The sequence below is a fragment of the Polypterus senegalus genome, chromosome 5, assembly GCF_016835505.1.
Source record: "Polypterus senegalus isolate Bchr_013 chromosome 5, ASM1683550v1, whole genome shotgun sequence".
In the NCBI taxonomy this organism is placed as follows: Eukaryota; Metazoa; Chordata; class Cladistia; order Polypteriformes; family Polypteridae; genus Polypterus; species Polypterus senegalus.
Genome location: NC_053158.1, coordinates 67,957,455 through 67,972,699, shown reverse-complemented (window position 1 = coordinate 67,972,699; position 15,245 = coordinate 67,957,455). Strand labels below are relative to the sequence as shown.

The window sequence follows — 15,245 nt, the reverse complement described above, 5'->3', positions numbered from 1 at the left end:
CAAGATGCAAAGCATACCATCTCATCCGTTAAACATGGTGCTGGAGGTGTTATAACTTGGGCAAGTATGGCTACTCCAAATAGCAGCACAGTTCTCTTCAGTGATGACATAACTGCAGATGGCAGTTGCACAGTGAATTCTGAGGTGTATAGCAACATGCTATCTGCTTAGGTTCCAGTAAATGCCACCAAACTCATTAGACAACATTTCATCCTACAATAAGATAACGATGCCAAACATATTGCTAAGACAACAGGGGAGATTTTCAAATCTAAAAAACTAAAAATTCTTGAATGGCCATGCCAGTCACCTGATTTAAATACAAATGAGCAGGACTTCCTTACACTGAAGAGAAAATGTAGGACAAGCCCCTGAAACAAGTAGAAACTGAAGATGGCTACATTAGAAGCTTACCACAGCATCACCAGAGAAGATACTCTGCACATCATGATGTCTATGAATCACAGACTTCAAGCACTCATTGCATGCAAGGGATGTGCGAATACGCCGCATAATCAGGCCGGTTTTTTAATAATTTTTAAGCACAGGGAGAAAATTAACATTTGAAAAATTGGTAATGTAATAAATCAGCAAGAAAAGCAACATTGTAACAATGCACGGAACGAACCAACACACAATCGTCCGTTACTGAAAAATGGCGGATCCCCATCCCGCCTTCTCCCGCCAGACAGAGGGATGCGAGTGCACTGCACTCAGGCGCGGAGTGTGGAACAGCAGGAGAGGAGAAGGACGTCTACTCAGCTCCCTCCACCATGCTAGTCTGCTGATTTCTCGTTCAGTATGCACTGCCCGCTCATGTGTATGCACTGCCCGCTCATGTGCCCACCTCCAACTCACCACTCAAGTCGTTGTCGTCTTTACAGAGTCCAGATGCACCTGTGACTCACGTAGACGTTTCATTGCTGCTTTCTATATATAATCCACCAAGACACCCGACCACGGTAGTAGGTGGGAGGGGGTGTGCACAAAGGGTAGGGACGCAACCAGTGGGAGCGTATGAGTCACACTTAGTGGGAATTCCACGGTTTGCAGCACGAATGGGGTTCAACGGCTTACCCATGCCTCTCTGCGCCGGTTAGACGCTCAATCTCATGCATAATTATTTATTGAATGCTAAACACTTCTGGAAAGACACGGTTGTCTAAAACGGGTTGGTGTGAGAATACAACAGTTAGTGAATGAAAAAATGGAACTCTGGAGGGAGCAAAATACAACACAATAGTGAACCCGCGGCATAACAAACGTCGCATAATTATTTATTGATGGTTGAACACTTCTGGAAAGACACAGTTGTCTAAAAAGGGAGGGTTTGAGGATACAACAGAAAGTGAATGAAAAGATGGAACTCTGGAGAGAGCAACATATAATTGTCTGTGAGTGAAGAAGACGCATGTTTGTCGCAGATGCGAATTGCTGTATGTAGCGTGTAAAACAGTTTGCTATGGTGCACACGGTCGTTCGTCGTAACCGAAAACTTGTTTTTTAAAGACTACTTACTTAATTGTGTTTTAACCTCAGTTGTAAAGGATTGTTTTAAGGATCCCATGGGATACCCCTCACAACCCTTTTTACACCCTGCATATGGCGACTCACCTCCGCGAGAAACATGCCTCTAATAACAGTCAAGGTGGCTCGGAGGTACATGAGGCTTCTATGACAGACGAATATAAATGACGTCGTTCTTTCTGTGTCATCGCGTCCGAGTTGGTCGGCATGGCCCTGCGAGTTGTCGTCGTATCCAATGGTCTTGGAATTGGTGGGTGTGGCTCCTCCCTGCGTGCCAAAGGTGTCTTACTTGTCGGCGGCCTAGTGTATCCACGCCCCTTCCGCCGTACTTTCCATGGGTGTCTTGCCTTAGTGAATTATATATATAGATTGAGTTGCCAGGAGAAAGAAGGAGAGAGAGACCAAACATCAGATGGAAGGTTGTGGTAGAGAAAGATACACAAGGTAATGGCTGTAAACAGAATGCAAAAGAAAAGAGAGATACATCTCCACTAGGGTGACCCTGGAGAAAGTAGACGCTAGAGAGAAAAAAGAAGACATCTGTTTTCTCCCACATCCCCAAAGCATGTACTGGCTAAGTGATGATTCCAAAGAGTGAGCATGAATCTGTGATAGACAGGTGTCTTGTTCAGGACTTGTTCCTGTCTAGTTCCAGTACTACCAGGATAGGGTCTAGCACCTCACAGAAACAATGACGAAAGGTGAGAATATATTTCTGACAGGACACCAATATATCCTAAAGTGCACACATATAGATACAGTATACAAACAATACACAAAGGCTCACAAGAATACGAACAAAATTTAGTTTTGATTTTCAGTCTTAATTAATATTTTTTGGATGTTCTTAAATTTTTCATTGTTGGATCTTCTTCAAAATAAATATTTTGCTTGTAGTATGTGAAGTTCACAAAGTATTTGCTTAGTACTCATTTATAACTGGAATATTTAATATTTGGGCATAATTTTACTGTACTAAAAGGGGTTCAAAGTCATATCTTGAATTAATCTAGAAGCAAATGCATTAAGAATGGTAGATGCATTAACAAAAGTGCACCAGTTATAAGAATCAATGCAGAACTCTAATCCATGAACAGAAGCATCCATCTACGCACTTACCCATTTGAGTTGCAGAAACAAGCCAACAACAAGGGAAGTACTGTATTTTGTAAATAGTTTCTGGTTACTGGCACTGTTAATGGTATAGAGGTAGCTCGGAATTAATATAAAGTGCTAAAGAACTCTAGTAGGTTGCCCCATTGCCTTCAAGTGAGTATCAACTCTGACCCAATGACAGGTTACTTGGTTATTTAATAAGTAGCACAACAATCTGAGTGTCAACACTCTGTTATTTTCAGTGAATGATGGTGGACTAGATAAAAAATCATCTGGTTTATAAAGTGTACATTATAAGAAACTGGTGGTCCACTTACTGTTTGCTCTGGCCTTCTACTCAAAACTGTTAGTATAGTCTCCAATGCTAACAATTCTAAGCTGTATTAAGCAGATTCAATAACCAACGCATTGATGGATATTATGAAGACTTAATGAACCTCCTAAAATGTTACCTTGTCTGGACACAAGAATTTTAACAGCTATTTTAATTGCATCATAATTGCATGAATTCTTTGCATGTAATAAAAATATCTCCTCTACCCAGTCCTTTATTTTTGACAGCCTTTATGGTGGTTTTATGAATCAGTTTTGAAATTGGAGGCGAATTAATTGTTGCACTCTAGAAGAAGACAGTATGCTTCTACAATATGCAATAAGAGATTATAACTTTGTAAATTAACCCGTAGCCAGCCATAATCTAAAGCATTTCTGAAAATGAAACATTTTTAGAAACATAGGGTTTTTTGTTTTGCTTTACTTTTTCTCAGAAAAAAACAGAGTGTGGAGTTTTTATTAGTTTGATTCTTCTGAATTGCTAATTTTTATAAGCATTTAAATTCAGAATGACCCAGGAAAAAATATTCTAAAATCAAACCATTAAATACAATGCATGCCTTCATGCAAACAAGTGTTCTTTATCAAGATGACATTTCTTATAGTAATTTAAACCTTTTAAAAAAGTAATAATTAGGTATCTATTTAATACCTAAAAGTGTATGTGAAAACTGCTAGAAAGAAAAAAGAAAATAAAAGAAATATCTACATTTTCAAAACAAAATCTATTATTCAAACAGATTTTATAAAGGAAGCTATGACTCAGGTCAATATAACATAAAGGTTAAACACAGCTTTCTGTCAGTTATGCTGCATACAATTTTGAAGTATAACAGTAAATCAACAGTAGCATTGCTTCAATGGTCTGTGGTCTCTCAAATGATTTTAAAACATCAGGTGTTATTCCAGCTTTACGTGTTACCTCACAGATATTAATACAATGTGTTTTAAAAGCATGTAATAATTCATATTACTTAAATAATACCATAGCAGCACAAAGAATTTTAATGTATTCAACACATTAAACTGTTAAAACAGTTATATATCCTATAAGTTACACCATTTTTCACATTCTGATATACACAGAGTAAGAAAAAAATGGCAATTTTATACAAAGAAAAACCATGTATATGACCTTTAAGACTAGCAACCAGCAAACATGCTTCGGTAAAAAGTACCTCATGGATGTGAACGTGGTGCAATTCTGTTTGACTCATACAAAAGTAATAATTTTCTAACTGGAATGGTATTTCCAGCATTGACTCCTTCTCAAACAACTCACCTTTGTGAATGCTAGGACCTATAAAATGTATTACACTGCTTATTACAAACTGAGCCTAAAAAGGCCGATCTTAGACTCTCCACTTTATACGCACCCGTTATTCTAAATTCTGGAGCACTTTAGAACAGCTTTAAGGGCGATAACGTATTTATATGACACATCGTCATGTGACACAAATAACCCCCTTATAAATACCATCTTTACGTCGTAGTTGGTGACTAACAGATTAACTGTACTTAGTCCTCATTTGTATATTATTATCATTAGAGCCGTATTAATGTAAAGGCGCTTTATCCGACGTCGTTTTAACAGACACACTTGGAAAACATCGGACCCTATTCCATACTATCACCTAAATCTCCACCTTCACACTTGAAAAAATTACTGACATGTGGTTACGGACACCACAGCAGGGCTCGACGGCTCGGGTATAAAAATATGAAAGTGCCAAAATGTCAAAGAAAGAAAGAAAGAAAGAAATGATGTAATCCCTGATAAAGTAAAAAGTTCCAGTTAAATTAACCATTTTTCATTACACTTGCCCTCTCAAATAAGTTTGTGTAGTGTGATATGTCGATAAAGCGATATTTTAAATAAAACGATTAATGCCTAGAGTACAACTGAGCATATTACCTTCGAGTTGATACTGTTTTCTTTAATTCAGCCAGGTACCCAGAGTGAAACATGAAGATAAAAAACATAACGTGCAAATATGCACTGGCCACATTTCTGAATATATGCATCATAATTGTCACGTTGCTGAGCGTCGTGGCTGTCTGGCCAGGGTTGCTTAGCGCCTTGAGCCCAAATTTGCCCGGATGGAACCGACTGGCCGCGCAATTGACCTCTATGTGCGGATAAGAAAATGGAGGGATCCATGGGTACCCTGGCTTAGGTTCATGTAAATAAACTGAAAGGAATTTAGAAGGTAAAAGAAAAAAGTTAAATTACCCTAAATGTACATTAAAAGTAAAACTCAGTTTGTGCAGAATGAACATATTAAACGAACATCAAATAAACCAGTTAGACAGCTAAATAACTTATCGATGCATAAATAACCAATGTACTCATGAAAAGGGACATTTTCAAGCAGCTTTCGTTACTAGCCAATAATTCAAAGCTAAGAGTCTCTAAATAGTTATCTGTTAACAGCCTGATTGGACAATAATAACGGGTCAAATACTTACAACACGTACATGATGTCTGCAATGGTGTTTATCCTGTTACAGTAATTAATACCTATGTGCATCGTGGGCAATAGTAAATTTGCAATGCTTGTGTCTTGCTCAAGTATGCATGCATCTTTCACGATGTGGCACAGTAAATATAATCAGTTAAGTACATATTTAAAGTAAACTGCGCCGACTTATTGTTTTTATTATAGCGTCCTAAAAACACTCCAGTCTGAGACAGCAGCGAATCATTCTTATGTTGACACTATAGTTTGAATCAAGTGTTTTATTATACAATTACGTAAAGCTGAACACGCGTAGCACAGCATAGCTCCTGCTTCCAGGAAGGTACAACGCATTAAAATTTGTAATTACCTTCAGTGAACGTTGCATGTCAGTGGCAAAACGATATCCACATGTTTTTTTTTAACTACGGCAAATACATAATAGTATTCTATATTGTAACCATTCGCCGTGGTAACGTATATACAGTGTTAAGATGTATCTCGTTTTTTTGGTATTGTCCAAAAGCAGAGATGGTACTCAATACAGTAGTAATTTATAAGTAACAGACACACAAACACATAGATAGATAGATAGATAGATAGATAGATAGATAGATAGATAGATAGATAGATAGATAGATAGATAGATAGATAAAGAAAGTCTGTTTCAACTAAGATTTTGAATAGTATTATCGCTAGCATAGCATTATTATTTTGATCGCTATATTCTGTATTTGCTCCGAACATTTTTGGGTTATTAATACGCCGTTCTTTTTGACGGTCAAGGTACAATGCTAAGGAAAAAGGTATAGAGATGAAGCTCACAAAGATATACCGGCTGATTAAACCGTGGTGAAATATGTCCTATCTCGGGCCAACGAATAGTGCATAATCTAGGCTATATAAAATCAAATATAATTTAATAACCATTAGAAAATTACTTTACAAAAGTAACTATCGCCTTATTTGGGATCATACTAAAATACACTCTTTTCGATTGTAAAAGACTCGGTGTCGAAATCAGCATATCTTTACAATATGTACAGAAATGAAACATTAGCATGCCACATTGAAGTCGTCGCAATATGCAAAAACAACTGAAATCAGGTAAGCTGTTAAATAAATACATACAGTACATGGCCGAAAGAAAGAAAGAAAGAAAGAAAGAAAGAAAGAAAGAAAGAAAGAAAGAAAGAAAGCGAAGGCGTTTACCTGCTGCTAGACATATCGGGAGTACCAGCCTGAAGATGAGCCCACACACCACTTCTGATGCCATCCCTCGCGCCTTTACCTCCTCGAAGGATTAACAACAGGTTTGAAGAGGCACTTGCTGCCTTCTCTCTAAGTGTCCGCGATTCTGTGGCCAGTGAATCCTTCCAGCTTTCAGGTCCAACTTTGCCCCGACCGCAAAGAGCCGAGCATTGCCCTGCGGACAGTTATCTTTCTTGCTGATAGAAGCTCATCCTCGTATGACAAGTCCGCGGTAAGCCATTATGCAAAGCTGAAACCTTCAGCACTTGTCTACTTCAAGAGGTTTAAAATTGATTTAAACGCCCCATTTTTTAAAGATGGCAAGAAGATCTAAAACAAAAATGCCTTGAGACATTTAAATGTAACCGTAACACCTCACTTATGCGTGTATCATTGGCTTGCTTACTGAAGTTTCGGATTAAAATCCTCAGAACAGTGTAAGTAGTGCCATCTCCTGTAACTGCGTTTTCTATACACTTCTCTGGCTGTACTTGTAGAATAAATCACGCAAAATTATCCGCGAGTGTCTACCACAAATCCCAGTCCTGGGAGAGAATTCAGTAGCCGCACCGAGAAATAGCAAAAAAAGAGACATACAAGTCTTTTTCTTATCCGGACCAGCCCCGACTAGTCACTTGCTTACTTGTCCCAGCTATCACATATCCTTAGTCGTAGCTTCCTTGCTTCACATCTGACTTCGAAGCTCTCCTTCTCAATGAAAACTTTACGGGACCACCCTGTGAATGACATTTAACTCAGCCGCTCACGAAAGAGCGACTTAGGGCTGGAGTATAAAGTATTACCAATCAGCGCGAAGGAAAGGCGGGACAACGCACTTCTTGAAAACCGAGGAAGATGGATGGGATTCAACAGCAGCTGCAAGGAACGGCTGGCAGTATAGCGGAGGCCAGGTATAACGTAGTACTGAGAATATCAAGGCGAATAAGAATTCTTCTGTATATATAATTGAAATGATTACCCATAACCTATAAACGTATTAATGGTGTTTACACAAACAATTCTTTAATGTAATGCAATGAATGTGTTGTAAAACGGTTATTTCAGTCTGCAAAGTTTTAAAATTATATCCCCAAATCAAAGAAATTGTTACCTTTTTCAGACGTATGTTACTGTTTATGTTTTTTATCTTTTTTTTTTAAGGTTCGCTTAAAATAATTTTGCAACGTAGATCTAGCACTGCTAAAACTTACTGTAGCTGTGGCAGAGAACCATCTGGCACATGGCGATAGCTAACTGAAGGGGTAAATATTGTCAATGATAACCTTATTGCTAAAGGGTTTGCTGTAGAACAGATATTGAGGGATAGGTGAGACAGTACTCCACGCTCACTAATCGTTCAAATGCTTTTTACCGAAGTGGTTGAAAGGATATCATTTTTCAAAACATTTGCTAGCATCAATGTTATCCCTAACGGATCACTGTAGTATGTAACGCATTAAGACTCTAGTCAATATGAAAGGGAGTACTAAATGGAGCAATTTGATTTAAAAGTATCCTTATTAGTTTTATTTATTTTCCATTTATGAAAAGTCAACAAATAGCACATAACAGTAGATGCAATAAGTCTGTCCTTTTGTTTTGTTATTTTTTATTATGTTTGTCGGATTTTAACAGGTTTTGAATTTTTATTAATTTTAACAGTTTTGAAAAGTATTTTTATTAATCATTCATGGTTCCCAAAAATCCAAGAAGTGAAGAGAAATGCACAATGGTGACTGTTTTCAAAAGAGCTTAGACCCTTGAGATGATTCGCACAATGTAACAGCCCCACCTACTGATGCAATATGTGTCATATCACAGTTTGATAGGGAATGCTTCGATTTTTTTGACTGGTAAATCGTTAAAATGGATTAAACAAATTTGTGAATATATAACATACAAGACACGGGGATTTGGGGAAAAGGCTGTTGAATATTACGAACAAGAATATTTAAATATAGAAATGAAAACAGAACAGCATAGATTGTTAAATCAAATGTAGTATGTTTCTCCGATTGGTTGTAGTGAATGCAGCAGGCAGGCATAGTGTTCAGTTTCTGTTAGATATAATGATAGAGATGAAGGTTCTGATCCTCCATTCTGAAATACCAGACACCAGAAAAACATTAGGCAATTACAGTTACCTAAATAGTCATTACAAACTGTCATTTTAATTGTGAATGAATTGAATGTTTTTGTAATAACAGCAGAAATAAAAAGTCATTGGTGCACAAAGTGTTTTCATTGACGGCATTCTGCCTTTCTGGAGAATGAAATTAGGTAGGCTTACTTCTATTTTCTGCCCTTCTTTGTACACAGCATAGCACTGGAAACTTTAAAGTGAGTGACTGTTGTAAATAGACCAGTCATGGAAGGCAAATTAAAGAGGGCAGAGAGATTAAAAGAAGATTACTTTCCATGACATGGAGATGAAACATGGGGCATTGTGAGAAATGTGGTGCATAAATAAAATCTCTTTATAAAATTAAAATAGCTCTTTTTGAAAATATTAAAATCAAAAACGTGACAGATCTACATAAAGAATAATGGACTTTAAGCTGTGTTTAGTCACACAGTCGTAGATGAACAACAAGTAATCAGGAGGCTCAGCACACCACTCTGTGGGGTGCCTGTGCTGAGAATCAGTGTGGAGGAGGTAATGGTTAGGATCACAATAATATTTTTCTTCAAGCATTCCATTCTTTCCATGTCAAAGCAAGTTGAAATCTGAAACTACAATTTTTGCAAAACAGGTCTCTAGTTACATCAGCTAGTAATAAAAAGTTCACTTAAGTCTTTAGCAAGCCTAACAATTAGGCATCATTTTGCTAATAGTAAATGCGAAAAGCAAGGGTGGAAATCAACAGCAATTGAAATAAGAAATGCAGCAGATATTACAAGTCAAGAGATTAAAGGAAATGATGATGTTAATATTTAGGCTAGAAATACATCAAATCAAAATACAATAAAAGAACATTCATTATTAGTATGCAGACTGAAAGATATTGTAATGAAACAAAGATCATCAAATGCTTCATATTTATTTTGTTGAAACTTTCACCCAGATTGATTCACAAGTCCTTAATATATATCCTTCCACAATTCTACAATAAGATCATTTGCATGAATGGTGCTGAGGTTTCTACAGTAAGCCGTTGCTGGAGTCTGAGGTGAAATTCTTGTGGTTGAAAGTGTAGAGCTTTACCTATTCCTTGATCACATTACTTTTATCTTGGAGCCTTTCATTTAGGAAACTATGTTTGCAACATATTAATACTAGGTTAAGTATGTTCTTTCAGCTAAGGTATTCCACTATCATTTAAGTTGGACGTCCATATTAATAATTAACTAAAATCTAAACCTTTAACTTTAAGCAGAAAAACTGGAAAATATTCCATTTACTTTTGGCTTTCAGCAAAGTAATCCAACAGCAGTATACTGATACAAAAAAAACATATTAAATTAAAGAGTAATAAAAATGCATGTAAAAGCAGACAATAACTTTGAATAATGTTCGCATTTACTCCCCCGGGTGGAATTGAAGAGTCGCATAGTGTGGGGGAGGAACGATCTCCTCAGTCTGTCAGTGGAGCAAGACAGTGACAAGAGTCTGTCACTGAAGGTACTCCTCTGCCTGGAGATGACACTGTTCAGTGGATGCAGTGGATTCTCCATGATTGACAGGAGTTTGCTTAATGCCTGTCGCTCTGCTACAGATGTTAAACTGTTCAGCTTTATTCCTAAAATAGAGCCTGCCTTCTTAACAAGTTTGTCCAGGCGTAAGACGTCCTTCTTCCTTATGCTGCCTCCCCAGCACACCACCGCATAGAAGAGGGCACTCGCCACAACCGTCTGGTAGAACATCTCCAGCATCTTATTGCAGATGTTGAAGGATACCAACCTTCTAAGGAAGTATAGTCGACTCTGACCTTTCTTACACAGAGCATCAGTATTGGCAGTCCAGTCCAATTTGTCTTCCAGCTACACTTCCAGGTATTTATAATTTTGTACCCTCTGCACACAGTCTCCTCTGATGATCACGGGGTCCATGAGGGGCCTGGGCCTCCTAAAATCCACCACCAGTTCCTTGGTCTTGCTAGTGTTCAGGTGTAAGTGGTTTGAGTTGCACCATTTAACAAAGTCATTGAATAGTTTCCTGTACTCCTCCTCCTGCCCACTCCTGATGAAGCCCACAATAGCAGTGTCATCATCAAACATTTGCACGTGGCAGGACTTCGAATTGTATTGGAAGTCTGATGTATATAGGCTGAACAGGACCATGGAGATTCAGGTATATTTCATGTCTAGTTTTTAAAAGTGAAACTGATGCAACTTTATGAACCATTTGATTCAGAGAGCCACAAGGAATACAAGTAATCAAAGAAAGCATAAGATGGAATACAGTTAAAACAGAAAAAAAAACTTAGACATAAAGGATAAAGCAAGCTCAAAGATTAAAAACAGTGAAAATATTAGATGGTTAATGCAGGGTATGGTAAAAAAAACAAAAAAACTAGATTGGCTCCATTTAGTTGTTCAGTATTTTAAGATTCTTTTTGTCTTTTATATTCTGCTTTTAAATTCCCTTTTTCTTTTTGTTCAGGATACCCTTTACTTGCTAAGCTACCATTCACAGCTAATAAATTAGTCTTTGGTTTCAGATGAGAACATATTCATTCCTCATTACTCAAGTAAGGTCTTGGCTCAAGTGGATTATACAAACACAAAGTTCTGAAAGTTTTAAATGCTTCTGTCATTTAGAGCTGGTGGATACAGCCTTATGCAACAGAAGTATATTCAAGTAAATTCAGATAATGTGCTCTAAACCTGTAAACAAGAGGGTGGAATTAACTCCTTTAATACATAGTTTGATGAATTATTTTATTTAAAGCAGATGTTAAAGGATACAGTTGAGTGCAACTGTTTTCCATTTCACCTTTTATTTGTACAGTACTTTCATGGTAGTGAAGTTAATGTGTGCTTTTTAACATTTTTAGAATTTAGGCTTTAAAATGCAGCATCACAAATTAATAAGACAATAGACCTCTAGTAGCCTTGAGGAAATTAAAGCAAACATTAGAAAAATAAGCTAACTCTACGCACATTTGTGGACAAGTGGGAAATCACACCTTGTCCTGTTGTTACTTTCTATGTTATTACTTTCCTTGCAATAGCCTTACATTGTTTCTGTTTTTAAATCTTCTACAGAAGATGCATCAGTAAACAGCTCAACAGATTCCATTTTCCATTAGGCCCAGGTCAGTATAACACCTGCAGTAAAGGAGGCTGATGTGGTAATTTTTATCTAAACAGTAGTGATTTAAAGCTTTATGAGCAAAAACAGCAACCTAGCTTTGATATTTCAAAGGTGGTCGTTCATAAAGCAAAAGAATGTTGTTTCATTGTTGTTACTGACAACAGAATTCAGAATGGAAATATTGTAATAGGTGATAATCAAATATTAGAGAGAAAGATTTTCTAGAACAGGGCAAAATACATAAAGTGAAACATTTTTGAGAACCTTTTCACTTTTAATTAATGTGTATAGTTAAGATCAGCAAAATACCAAATCATAAATGACAGCCAAAATAAAAAAAAACTGATACAGTCAGGTCAATAACTATATGGGCAGTGAAACAATGTTCATAATTTTGGCTCTGTGTGCCACCACAAAGGATTTGAAACAGAGCAATCATTATGTGATTGAAGTGTAGACTTTCAGCTTTAATTAAAAGAGTTTAACAAAAATATCATATTAGCCATTTAGGAATGACAGACATTTTCTGCATAGCCCATCACCCCCATTTCTAAACAATATTTGAACAAACTAACATAATTATACATATAATGATCATCTTCAACATTTGGTTGAAAATCCTTTACATTCAATGACTACCTGAAGTCTGGAACCCATGGCCATCTTCAAGTGCTGGGTTTCCACACTAGTGATACTTTGCCAGGCCTTTACTGATGCTCTCTTCAGGTGCTGTTTGTTTGCTGGACTTTCAGCCATCTGTTTTGTCTTCAGCAAGTGAAATGCATGTCCAACTGGGTTAAGGTCAGTTGAGTGACTTAGTCATTGAAGAATCTTCGACTTCTTTGCTTTGAAAGTGCTTGGTTGGCTGTTACAGTATATTTTGGCTTGTTTTCCATCTGTACTGCGAAACTTTGACCTATCAGTTTTTCAGTATTTGTCTGAATCTCAGCAGACAGGTATAGCCCTCTACATTTCAGAATTCATCCTGCTAGTTCTATCAGCAGTCATATCATCAGTAAATACTAGTGACTGACTTCCACTGGCAGTCAGGCATGATCATGCCATAAAACTACCTCCACCCTGTTTCACAGATTATGTGATATTCATCGGATCATGAGCCATTCCTTATCTTCTCCATATTCTTCTCTGTCCATAATTCTGGTACATATTGATCTTAATTTCATTTGTCCAAAGAAAATTGTTCCAGAACTGGGCAGTTTTTTAAAAAAAAATTTCTGGCAAAGCCTAATCTGTCCTTTCTATGCTTGAGGATTACCAATGGTTTGCAGCTTGTGGTAGACCCTCTGCCTTTACTTTCATGAAGTCTTCCCTTGATTGTAGACTTTGGTAATGATAGGCCTACCTCTTGGAGAGTTTTCTTGGTTTGACTAAATGTCGTGAAGGGGTTCTTCTTCACCAAGGACAGTATTTTGAAATCATCCAGTACAGTTGTCTTCCATGGCTATTCTGACCTTCTGATGTTGCTGAATCCACCAGTGTGTTCCTTCTTTTTAAGGACGTGCCAGATGGTTGATTTGAAAACTCCTTATGTTTCTGCTGTGTTCTCAGATGGGTTTGTTTAGTTTCTTCTGCCTAATGATTGCTTGTTTTTACTTGCATGGACAGCTCTTTGGACCTCATATTGAAAGTTCACAGTGACAGCTTTGAAATACAAATCCCACACTTAGAATCAATTCCAGACCTTTTACTTGCTTAATAGTTAATGAAATAATGAGAGACCTGCTCTAACCTGGCTTTGGAACAGCTCGCCAGTCAAATATTCAGATACTTCTGAGCCCCTGTAAAAGGAGGAATCATGTGTAAAAATGACTGTCATTAATAAATGGCTCATATGATATTTCTGTTAAACCCTTTGAATTAAGGCTAAAAGTCTACACTTCATTCATATAATTACTGTATTTGTTCATTTCAATTCCATTGTGGTGGCATATAGAGCCAAAACAACGAAACACTGTCACTATGGCTATATTGATTGGGCACTTATTTATTGGATAATTGTCGAGCAAGAGTTATTAAAAAAAGATCATGCCACATTTTACACTAAAAAAATCCCAGGCTTTGACAAGATGTTATAAAAGTGCTCTGACTTCATTACTGATAGGTAAAGGAACTGGACATATTGCACGTTAACACACAAAACACATGTTAATGAGCAGTATATCTTTGAGCAGCACTATTTAGAATAGTAATACTTAACAATTTGTTAATATGGAATATCTTCTAGGGATGGCAGCAATCAAAATTAAAAATTTCAAAAATTATAAAAAATAATGGTATTAATATTTCAAATGGTAAAGAGAGGTGAAAGATGGAAAAACCAAAGTAACACAAAAATGAGCTATTTAGTCTGCTTACATTGGTACGAAGCAGTGATTAGCAATGTGACTTTTCCTCTGTCTTTCTTTGATAAACATTTTCATATGATCGAAAAAGGTTGGATTAAAGAACTAGACTGAGACGGAATGATTTTAGTGCAAAAATAGGAAGGGTAAAATAGATAGAGATGAACAGTGCTCTGGCAATACTGTAGAGGACAGAGAGATCAGAAAAAAAAATCAAAAGGAACAAAACAGCTCAAAGTCAGGAAAAAGATTAGTCAAAAAACCCATAAATTAAATTTCCAGGGAAATTAACATTCTCTCCTTAGAAAGAAAGTCAAACCCAAGTTCAGATGATAATACAGCATAATTGAGTATATTTTTGTATAAAATGTCTGACAAAACCTATATTAAATGTAAAATTAATTTAGAATTTTTTCTTTGTTCCTTTAGATTTGTTTCCTGATCATACCTTGTAATGCCAATGTATGTCTGCACAAAGGACATTGAACCAACAGTGGATGGTGTTATTTGAAACTAAAATCCCAAATGGAGCCACAATGACCTCATTGTCACCATGCAATGTTAAAGGAGTAAAAAATAAATAATGAAAATAAATGCAAGCAAAAAGATATAATCTCTGCTTAAATCATGATGGTACCAGGACCTTTTCCGGTGCAAACGTTGTACCATTTGTGTTCCCAACAACAACAACATTTATTTATATAGCACATTTTCATACAAACATTAGCTCAAAGTGCTTTACATATTAAAGAATAGAAAAATGAAAGACACAATTATAAAACAAAATAAATCAACATTAACATCGAATAAGAGTAAGGTTCAATGGCCAGGGGACAGAAAAACAAAAACTCCAGACGGCTGGAGAAAAAATAAAATCTGTAGGGATTCCAGACCATGAGATCACCCAGTCCCCTCTGGGCATTCTACCTAACATAAATG

At 36.7% G+C, this 15,245-nt stretch overlaps 1 protein-coding gene and 1 long non-coding RNA gene across 5 annotated transcripts in view; one reads left to right on the top strand and one right to left on the bottom strand.

The window, feature by feature from the left end:
* The window catches only part of LOC120530341 (piezo-type mechanosensitive ion channel component 2), a 559,538-nt gene extending 552,162 nt beyond the window's left edge, over nt 1–7,376 (bottom strand). For all 4 annotated transcript variants that reach the window (XM_039754759.1, XM_039754756.1, XM_039754758.1 and 1 more), the window contains exon 1: nt 6,648–7,376. In XM_039754759.1, the coding sequence (XP_039610693.1) occupies nt 6,648–6,711 (64 nt within the window). In that variant the 5' untranslated portion in view covers nt 6,712–7,376. The remainder of the gene's footprint in view (nt 1–6,647) is intronic.
* A 150-nt stretch (nt 7,377–7,526) lies between these two features.
* Nucleotides 7,527–14,916, top strand: LOC120529981. Its single transcript, XR_005633844.1, has 3 exons — nt 7,527–7,597; nt 11,895–11,944; nt 14,736–14,916. It is a non-coding gene; the product is annotated as an uncharacterized LOC120529981 (long non-coding RNA).
* Nucleotides 14,917–15,245: the final 329 nt, after the last annotated feature.